The 11356-nt window shown below is 41.3% G+C and overlaps 1 protein-coding gene across 2 annotated transcripts; it reads left to right on the top strand.

The window, feature by feature from the left end:
- The first annotated feature begins 430 nt into the window (after positions 1 to 430).
- LOC116621532 (CD166 antigen) lies at positions 431 to 9686 on the top strand. Of its 2 annotated transcripts, none has more exons than XM_048733132.1 (10): positions 431 to 506; positions 1258 to 1582; positions 6991 to 7244; positions 7652 to 7911; positions 8307 to 8552; positions 8734 to 8979; positions 9060 to 9157; positions 9227 to 9279; positions 9359 to 9490; positions 9636 to 9686. In XM_048733132.1, coding segments are annotated over exons 3-9 (1011 nt in total). In that variant the 5' UTR covers positions 431 to 506; positions 1258 to 1582; positions 6991 to 7242; the 3' UTR covers positions 9465 to 9490; positions 9636 to 9686. The 2 variants fall into 2 exon arrangements, with proteins under 2 accessions (XP_048589089.1, XP_032243254.1); XM_032387363.2 differs by lacking the exon at positions 431 to 506 and adding an exon at positions 944 to 1060.
- Positions 9687 to 11356: the final 1670 nt, after the last annotated feature.

The following is an 11356-nucleotide window of genomic DNA, read 5'->3' as shown; positions in this document are numbered from 1 at the left end:
GACGAAGAAAAGTGATTTTTTGTGGTAAGTTGTCAATTATGTTTCAATTAACCGAGTATCTATGCAGCCCTCATATCCATGTCGTGTTAGCTTCTCACACGATTGAAAAGACCTTCCTGGACGGTACTTTAGCTAATGCTAATAATTCGCTGGACACATCAAGATGCCAAAAGGATTAGCGTCAACCATAAACGTCCTAATTATTTCAGTGACTACAATACCCCCGTCTAAACTATTATTTGCATAACTAAGAGATTCTCCCTCCCCCCCCCCCCCCCCCCCCCCCCATCTGTTGATCTGGTGAGGGGTGCGGCAAAGTCCGTCTGGTCCAATCAGGGCACACAATGATTCGCGAGGTGGAGCATCCTCGATGTGAAGGTAACCCTCCGGAATGAGCCCCGGAATAATTTCGTTAAATTCCTGCGAATGAGGGAGGTTAAATTAATGGTAAATCTTGCATTTTCACTGCAGTCCTTGCCGAGCAAAAAGAGGATACCTTGTTAAAGGTAAACGTTTGTAGAAATCTCCAGATGGAGGTTGTTTATATCTAATGTGTGTGCTGTATTACGATATTTGACCAAGTAATTGGTCACTTATACTTTGTAGCACTTGTCATTGTATATTAGTTTACTTATTTTTACTTATTTTTATTTTATGATACGAATAATACACTACAATAAACATAAGACTATAATATGTCATCTTGAAAGATGGCAAAAATATACACTGACAAAGTAGAGTAAATCAGGCGAAGAGGAATCAGGATATTTTATAGTAATTTAGAATAATTTCTAGATTTACCCTCGTGGCTTGATCTGTTTTTGATCCTACTGTAAGCCATTTTTGTATATATAAGCATGCTTGGCTGGCTCATCTACTCCTATTCGTCTCATAAGGGCATTCAAGCGACCCCCTAATTGTAAGATATGTCAAAATATGCAAAACATTTTAACTACAGTGTTTACTCCCTGTTGAGCCCAGGAGCGATCTTCTTCGATGGGTTCAATTCATCTCGTATTCCTTGTTGGTGCCTTGCTGTGCCTAATTATAACTTCAACAGGTAAATCAAACTCCATTTGCACATCGCCTGTCATGTGTTGTCAGAATTGCAATTTTTAGGATTCCGTCCATCGCCTTTCTTTAATCGGTACATGGCCGTGGCAGTACAACACAAATAAGGCAACGACCCCACAGACCATTGCCTTTTTTATGGGATAGTTGGTTCAAGTAAAATATCCACATTTTCTGATTCGCCAGATGCATCACTTACTACATGGCAGTGGCAGTACAACACGTCCGTCTGCTTCGACGATGGCGAGAACGCCACACTAACATGGCGAGTGACTCTGAACTCGGGGGAAGAGATCGGAGCTGTGTCTATCTGGCAACAGCATGTAAAGGCGGGTGGATCACCGGTCCAGATGTATGGAACGATTTCAGGGAAAGAGCCAGCGTTCAGTGATCGAGTAATGTCGTTATCGTACTCGGGTTCATCTCCCGTGTATGATGTGGTGTTTACACTGAAGGTTAACAACAGCAAGGATGGATTTGGAACCATACAGCTACAGTGTCAAAGTGCAGGGTAAGAAAAGTGCCTTAAGTCAGAGGTAACACAGACATGATATTTTGTATAAGCCGGAGTTCGTTGATTCCGTGAGTGAGTAGATAAGGTGAGATGGCGTTGCGTGGATTTCAAGAGTTTTACCGTATTTTCCGCTTTGGACACTCACTATCATCAAATACGACGTGAAAGAGCCTCCTGGTATTTTAAAGAAATGATTAAGCTGTATACATTCTGCTCCTCGAGTCAACAAAGAGGTCAACGTCATGCAATCTCTCATTTTCGTAAAAAAAACCGACGCTACGGATGGCTGCAGTCTTTTTTTCTGCAAAAACCGAGACGTCAGAGACGTGGAACAGCGCTTCTTTGCAATGTTTCCACACAACTTGGTTGCAGTTGCAGGGGCGTATCTAGGCCATTTTTCATGTTAAGCCCGCTATTCAAATTTCAAAATCTGGGGGGGGGGGGGGGGGGTGGGAGGGATGCGTAGGGAAGAAACTATTTTGAGCGAAAATACGGAACGATTGTCGGTTTATTAAACTTTTGTTACGATATACCCTAGAACATAATAAAATGACCATCACTAGCTCATTAACCTTGGGAAAGCATTACAAGAATGTATAAGTGCTGTTTTCCGTGACTACCCTTTTTTATAAGAACGTCTAATTTTCAGTTGAGGCTGAGCCGTTCTTATTTTTGGAGCATTTTAAGGATGAAAACGTTCTTATCGATGGTATTAAATTTCAGTGACGTGAAATCATGCAACACCAGCTGAGTAAAAATAGAACTACATGAATGATCAATAACAATAGTATTTCAAGTCGCTAGTAGGAACACAATTTGATCCTTCATTTTCATAGCGATCACTCTAATAAAAAAAAAAATTTTTGCTGCTCTCTGAGCCCCGGCGGTTCTTTTCATGTTTTTGAAATTTGGCGAAATCCCAGCCTTCTTATAAAAAGATTCTTATAAAAAAAGTGTATTGAAGTTTTAAAAACTGTACTGATAAAATCGAATTTAGTATAGCGCCGTAGCAGACCTCAAATTATTGGAGGACAGATACAGAGACATTAAGAAAATATGGGGGGCACAGCCACGCCCCTACTGGTCATTTCCATATAATTTTTGAAAATATGGTGGGGGGGGGGGACGTGCCCCAAGTGCGCCCCCCCTGCTTCGGCCCTGAAGATTACAAGTAGGATGTAATATATGGATATAACACTGCTTTTTCATACACAATCTTATGATATATAACGCTTCTAGTTATGTGTCAACTTATTCAAATGCCAATCGGCGAGGTTTTCTTGAGGAGAACTCCTTGACAACCTGGTCAATGTTTATTTCCCTGTCCCTGTAATAGTGAAGCAGAGCAAGCCCCGGAAGTCTCTCTGACCGCAAGGTCAGGACCAGCTAAAGGACCGTTCAGGTGTGGCTGTCGATACAAGCATCGTCAAAAGGATGGGGATGATGGCCGTGACGTCGGGATATATATGTAACTCTGTGTTGGTAGCAGTCAACATGTCTTGCAGGGTTGACGGTTTCTGTGCAGCCTGCGACCACTTAGACTCCCACCTAACAATCTCAGCGTCGAAAAGGCCTTACTGGAAAAAAAGTTTTTACTGGACGGAACAGAATAGCCCCGAACAAATTGTGTTTTGATAACGCGGCATCGCGATGCACTGAAATCGGCTTATAAATTTATTTTTTTCGTCTTAAGCCCGGGCTTACAGATCATAAACAGATGGCGTTATCAATTTTAAACTTCTCACCTAACCTTCAATGTTTATGCAATTTTTCTAGATTTTTACCAAAGACGACCCAATGTATGGACAGCGCACACATTTAACAATTGTATTTGTATTAACACGCAATAATGTAGTAGCACATAAAAAGTAAACAACATATTTTGCACTTATTTGAGACTGACGACTTGGCTACATAGAAGCACTTTGTTTAGGCAGGGGGATTTTTGAAAGTGAGGGACTTTCTCGGGTTGTGTTTTCGTGCTGGCGAGTGTTGTCAGTTTCACGCCACGTAGCGGTATGCAAATCGAGAGCGTGTTGGAAACGCACACATCAGTCAGGGGGGCGCAAAGACGAGGGTCAAGCCTGATTTGTACAATACCATAAGAGCTCGTGCACATCAACGTGCGCTTTCTTTTTGTTACAAAAAAAAACCCTTTGTGCTTTCATTTTAAAACGGCCAGTATTCTTTTATTACAAGTGGCCGGTACAATATTTAAGGCATGAAATTAAACTGGCCGAATGTAGTAATAGAATACTGTATTGAAAAACAGAGTTTTTATAGGTGACCCTCCATGAGAAAACGTACACTATGGTTTTCCGTGCTCACGGAATTTCTTTCCGTACCCGTACCTATTTTGATGTTTCGATGCAAGAATACTCTTACTTAAGAAGTAAAGGCTGTAGTTTAGTTTAGTTTAGTTTATTGGCTTTGTCACACAAAAATACTACGGTTTACAATAGAAAATAAACAAAATAAAGAAAATAAGAAACAATCTGACGGGAAAAGAAAACAGGGCGTAAGCCCCAATTGAAATTCTTTTCCAACAAATTACAAACAATAAAAATTCTAAAAAGAAAATAAAAATTGAATTACATAAATTTAAGCTCTATGAAATTATGGAGGTTGGTAAAAAGCAAGTTTCTCTAAATAGTGAGTTGTCAGCTGATTTCTGAAAGACGAAAGCGTAGTGCAAGATTTCATAAGTGAAGGAAGACTATTCCAAAGTTTGACAGTACTAGGGAAATACGAATTCCTGTAATAATTTTGGTTGTGAGTGGAAAAAAGGCGGTAATTGTTAGGATGATAATTTCGAGTATTGTAACGGGACGTGGCTGGAGAAAGAAGGCTAGCTAAACTAATGCTCACATCACCATTTTTTTATTTTAAATAACAGAACTAGATCGGTTATGTCTCTTCGATATTCTAATGGGAGGAGCTTAAGAGTTTTCAGCCTTTTCTGTGTATAAAACATCGGCAGGATAGTTCAAAATAAACTTGGATGCTCGACATTGGATGTTCTCAATCAGGGCTTTGTGCTTGCCTGTCGAAGGCGACCAAATGCAAGAAGCATTTGCTGTATTTCATTTGCTGTATTTCAAGTATATCGCAATGTCGACTTTCGAGTCGCCGTGCTAACAATAAGACCTAGCGATCTAGCTTATGTTTCCATGGCAACAAGTTATATTTGATCAATAACATGAGAACCAGAATAAGTTCTTTTGTATATACAAACATTTTGGCGCACAATCCAAATCAATCTTTGTAATATTTGTCTTTGCAATCTTTGTTTATCGAGGGTAGCATATTTAACCGAATATTCAGTTCTTTAACATATGGCCCTCGGTTAGCACTGTCACTGGGGGTGGTCACTGCCAGAGGGTTTATTGCGTCCCCAGTGGTTCTTTTACGTTCCCTCGGTTCAGGTTAATGTAGTGCAGCTTGAAGAGACGGGACCTCCGGTTAAGTGTCCTTATCCTAGAAGACTGGAATCATAGGAGAACAACTTTAACTCACTTGTGACACAAATTCGATAAGGCAGGAACCCGGAAAAATTTTTAACATCTGTCATATGCATAAGCTATAGTCGATAACAATACTCTGCCTCTCGATTTACGATTCTTGTGCCCTGGCTCGGGATTTGAAGGGAAAGCGCACACCTTTCCGCACTTTTTTGCCGTGCTCACGGAATTTTTTTCCGTATGCTCATGGAATTTTTTTTCCGTGGGCACGGAAAGAGATTTCGTGGGCAAGGAAAGAAATTCCGAATATTCAGTTCTTTAAAATATGGCCCTCGGTTAGTTAGCACTATCACTGGGGGTGGAAGTTGCGATGTTTAAATTTTGAACATAATAGATGATAGGCTGCGCGACCACTTATTTTTATGACGTCACCTTTTGATTTCCCGCTTGCTGTCTGGGGGAAAGCTCCAAGAACGCCCGCCATTTCAGAATCAATAGAGCTGACAGGTTGTAGCCTGGCAACGAGGCTAGATGATACAGTGAAAACTTGCTTCCATGCTCGGGCACTCAGGGAGTGGAGGTCAGCGTAAGGAGGCAAAACAAGGCCGGCGGAGGGGGCGGTAGAGAAGCGCATCGTTACGCTTACCTCGACGCACTGGGTTCGCAAGGATGCCTCGCTTCTAGGCACCTGCATTTAGGCCGATTTGACACGATTCGAATGCGCCATGCCTGCGTCATCCCTACAACTTCCTTGGTGACCTTCATACCCACTCGGCCAATCTTTTATGCCTGGGTCTAGGGCTTTTCTTGATTAGTGAGATAAATATTTGGGGGGTGTGAGTGGGGGGGGGGGGGGGGGGGGTGACTGAGGTGTCTAACTTCACTGCGCTATTTGTTGGCTTCTGATCTCAAATCTGTTCTTCTTTGCGCAATTAATTGATCAATTTAATTCCATTCATATAATTGTATAATTCTTGAAAGCAAATATTTCATTTTCTGTATAAAGAACAACAAGTCTTTCCTTTCTATGAAGCTTTTAATAAGCAAAATAAAAAAAAAACCTTTTGTTTTAAAAACAAAAACAGATAAATATTTGATCAAGCGATAGCGAATTTTTGCCGCGAGTCTCAAATTGACACGCATAATGCGATCAGGGAGCGGGAAACTTAAAGTTTTTCTAAATAGGGGCATTAATGACTAAATAAGGCAATACATACGAAGGACCGTGGGGAATATGTTAGATATTATACTGATATACCTATTTGATCAGATCAGCGTTTATTAGATCATCATACGGTATACAATAATTGTGCTTTCTTTAACCACTACGTCAAAAATTCTCAATTTTCTATTTTCTATGGTCAAATCTAATTGAAAGGTGTTAATAAAGCCCCTGACTTCGCTGCGACCCTTGGTTACAACACGAAGAAATCGTAAGATGAGATGTTTTAAAAACATACTACAACAATCATCATTGGCAACTCCTAATATGAGAAATACTATATCTTACAAAAAGCATACATTGCAGATGCAAATAGAAAATATCGTAAAGAAGAAAACAGCTTAAGACTAGCGGCAAAGGCATTTGTATCTGATTCATGAGAAATTTGAGATGTCGTTGAGCGGAAAAATCGTATTGTATATTGTCGTAAGCGCAACTCGCGGCCTTTACCGGACACCAAGACAATTTCCATACCCCCTCGCCAGGTCTTTGGAAACTCCCATGTGTGGGATACAATTATTAGAAAGGGACACTAAATGACTATTTTTTACCGGGAGTGTTAATTCAATAGCAGGTGTTTGTGCTTCGCCCGAGGTGAAACTTTAACTATGTCAAAGAAAATAATATAACCTTTCTTATTGTGCCTTCACTTTTCTCATAAGCAGCTGTGCTACAACAAATAAATATATATTTTTAAAATAAATTATTGTTGTTATTTCCAGTTCCACCCAGCAGTGTTAATATAACCCCATCAAGCCCTACCGTGACCGAGCATGACCAAGTGAACCTGACGTGTTCAGCTGATGGTACTCCTCCACCAACCTTCACATGGATCAGCCCTCAGGGGCACATCGTAGCACACGGACCGTCCTACACCATTCCCATGGTGCACCGCGACATGTCAGGGTCTACACGTGCGTGGCTACTGACGGATGTGAACGGAACCACACCAGGGGTGCGACACTTGCAGTGAGATGTAAGCATAATGAATTGACATTAGTGTTAACATCGAAGTTCCCGCTATGTTGATCGGTAGCTTTTTTATAAGAACAATACCTAATTCCGCTATCCTCTCAACGCATCGATTTTGAAAATTATGAAACAAATCTTGTGAATTGATGAGAACACAGTGTCACAAAAATTTGTATTCAGGGTAAACTTGATCCCCATAATGTCTTATGGATTAATTGTCCTGATTGTGCAAGTCGACCAATCGATACCTTAATCATGAAATTTCAAAAATGCCGGTGGGCATGGGCTACAAAGACGAGCAACTGCATCTTATTATCTTATTATCTGAATATTGTCAATTGTAAGATTACTGTAAATGGTGCTCATCTCTTAATTTTTTAGACAAGTAATTAATAATTGTATTTTCTTTAGGCAAACCAAAAACACACGTCTTTATCCACTGGCGAGCTCATACTGTCGTGGCTCCACTATTTCTTTCAACTGTTCGGCGACAGGGAATCCGCGCGTCATCCAGTACTCGCTGTATCTTAACAACCGTCACTCGTCAAGTAGAATGGACGGAGTCTTTAAAGACATTTTACTTGACACTCTGGGCGAACAGTTGTTTACTTGTATTCCAAACAACACTGTTGTAGCTGGACAAAATACCACTGCTACAACAATTGTGCAAGGTACATCCTTTCTTCTTCTTATAAATTCAAATGCACCCGACTATCGAAGTGATTATTCATGATCGAAAATGAGCCTGGAGCGGCGTTTTCTTGTTACAGTCGATTTTGTTGTCTTACACTTGACCGCCCAGAAATAACTAAAAATCCTGTATCGTTTGGGGAATAGCACGTATAGTCAATCAAACCAAACAATCAAACAGCCCCAAAAGTGAAATTTTAAAACGACAAAGATTATGGATTCTTCGTGGAAGTGAAAATACAATCTCGACTGTAAAGATCAGTGGGTATTACAGCTTGTTTTTGCTACCACTAGACTAAATAACGGATATTCCGTGAATATTTATCACATGCGGGTGGATTTCTTTTTTTGACATCATTCTTTATTTCATACTCAGAATTTTATTCGTCCGTATCCATTGCGCCTGCGCGTACCATCACAACAAGCGAGGGCTCGTACGTGCAGATGACGTGCTCTGCTAGTGCTGTTGATCTGTCAAGTATCAACTGGATCAAAGATAGCGTCCCTCAAGGGAAGGGCCCAAAGCTCACGTTCCCCTCCATAAGCAGAGATCAAGGGGGAGTGTATAACTGTACTGTGATTGAAGGATGTGGTTCAGCATCAACGGATATTGCTGTTTACTGTAAGTAGCTTTTTTTTATTTAGCATTGTTAATATGACTAGATTTCAAATCATTTTTTTATTTAGATTTCGAGTTTCGAATTAGCATCTCAAACAAACATGTAGTCAAATAAAGATGTGTTACTTTTTAGGAGTTTGTGCTTACGTAGTTGTCATTCATTTGTCCATTTTTTCATCACCAGTTGTAGATATGGAGAGGTATTCACTCAAATGTATAACGTCACCAGCTGTCATTATCACCATAGAAACAAACAAGACCCCTCCCCCTGACATGATCTGTGTGACAGAAGGAAAAACGTTACTATCAAAACTGACTAACAAAACTGGAAGAAAAGTCACTTACGAAGTAGAATTAGCAAGTCTAGACGAAGCTGAGGTGACATGTCACGCGGAAGGTTTCACTGGATCTCGGCAACAATTCACTGTGGGTAAGTACTGGGGCGTTGCCAAATCTATTCTGTCACGTCCTTCGCCGAAAGCATAAAAACTAACCGTTTCGTGTTTTTAGTCGCCGCGGCCTCTGGGCAGAAAAGAAATGGAAGTTTCCGGATAAATAACGGCAAACACCCACCTAGCGATCAAATGAAAACAAGCATCGAAAAACTGGTAAACTGAATAATCAGTTGCTGTTTGAAAGATGTACTAGACCTTTTAACCTCTCTCAACATTTTGAAGGTACAAGAGAGCGTCGATGCCACTTGTATGACTAAGGTTTCTTTGATCTATGGGTAAGAACCTCAACAACATGTAAATATGCTTATTCAATGTAGAATAATTCACAGACTGGTCTTTTCTTTTCCCTTACAGACCCGGTAGTCTAATCGTGTACGTAACCCTGACACGTCTCAGATCCATTTGCATCTCTCAAGAATGGCTTGCTACAAAATGCGCCGAGATACAACTTAACGATTGAACCGACGAGTGTTAAAATGCAGCAAGGTAAGAAGATCGTCGTCATCGTCGTTACCATTTGTTGTCACTATATTCCCCAGCATTGTCATCACTGCAGCATCAGTTTTTTCGGTTTCTTGTTACCTTTATCATACATAAGGCTAATTTATAAGCTTATTTATGGGCTTTCTAGTGAAAACTCCACAGTTGCCAAAGTTTGATGACGTCAATCCTACCCATCAAAGAATCAAAGTCACGTGGTCAAGGCCTTATAGTAATGCGCAGTGCACGATGCGCGCTAGACCTCTAGCTGGAGCGTCACGTGACTGGGTGACGTCCTCAGGTTTCAGTAATCCAGCCTCGCTATCATGCGTGTTGGATGATCTTGAGCCTGACACTCTGTACGAGGTAGAGGTCACCTTGTCGGTGAGGGAGACACGAGGCGTGACACGGTCTACATCAGGACCACCCCCACAGGTACGTGTGCTATTCACGTGATCATCAGTACCACCCCCATAGGTACGTGTGCTAGTCACGTGACCACCAGAACCACCCTACAGGTATGTGTGCTATTATTCCCGTGATTATCAGGGCTATCCCAACAGGCAAGAGCGTTCTTGTCACGTGACTACCAGGATGGCTTCTTTCAGGATTCACATGCTTGTCACGTGATTAGTCAAGAGTAGGAAAGCAATCTTGCTAACTCATATTTGCCACCTAATTTTCGTTTATTATACGGTCAATATTACTTTGTTTCAGCTGTCGAGGTAAATGATCAGAATTCCACCATTGTTGGTCTCGCTCTGCTGATCATCAGGGCTATCTTAACTAACTCCTTTAAGATCCACGAGTTTGTCACGTGATTAGACACCAATAGGAGAGTAATATCGCTACGTCACATTTTACACCTCTACCTTATGCATCTTATACGGTCTATATTACACTTTGTTCCAGCTGTCGAGGTAAGTGATCAGAACTCCACCATTGTTGGTCTCGCTGTGCTGGTCGCCATCTTGTTCTTGGTCATCTTTGGTCTGATTGTCTACATCGTGGTGCTGAAGAGGGCAGGGAAGTCCGTCAGATATGTTTACTGTTTTATGTTATACGTTTATATGTTGAGTAGCATTTCAGCCATTCTCGAAATAGTGCTAATAAAGGATACTTTCTTGTTTTGCAGTTCTTACAACTAGGAAAAGAAGGTATAAAAACTTGTTACTATCCAGCTATCGTTACATATTCCTGTTCTTGAGATAACATAACCTTTTCCCCACAGATCTGGAGCTGATAACCCAGGCTTCTCTGGATTCCAGGTAAACATTTGTGTTTTCTATAGAATTTATTCAACAACTTGCGAAGTAGGCTACAATAAACATTATAAAAAATATTATTCTTCAGAATGTGGCGATGCAAGAAAATGCGAACCAAAACCAGCACACAATCCCAGGGATGGTAGATTATGAGGTCGCCCCATCAGAAATTAGGGGACCCACCCCCGACCCCATTCCACAATACGAATCAGTGAACAATGCACCAGCACAACCAACCGTAGTAATGTCACGCAATACGAGGATGTAACGCAAAGGGGCAATGTCACCCAATACGAAGCTATGAATAGCCTTCCATCACGTGACCAGCACGTGCCAGCCAATCGCCAGTACGATAGCGTAGATAGCACGAGAATGAGTGGACAGAATCCTCCCGCGAGGAAAGCAAGGAACGACACAGGTGCTCAAGGCGAGACAGGTTACGTAAACACAAGTAAACGAGGTTTACCCCATGAAGTGTACCAATCTTTACAGGCGACGACACAACACAGCGAGAATGCGCAGTACGCCCCTCTGCGTCCTGGGACACGCATTGCGGCCAGGCCTGGTGGTAGGAACGAGAGGGGAGTGAGTTCAGCGTTAAAAGAAA

Source organism: Nematostella vectensis, chromosome 9, assembly GCF_932526225.1.
Source record: "Nematostella vectensis chromosome 9, jaNemVect1.1, whole genome shotgun sequence".
NCBI lineage: Eukaryota > Metazoa > Cnidaria > Anthozoa > Actiniaria > Edwardsiidae > Nematostella > Nematostella vectensis.
This window is presented reverse-complemented; position numbering and strand designations above follow the sequence as displayed.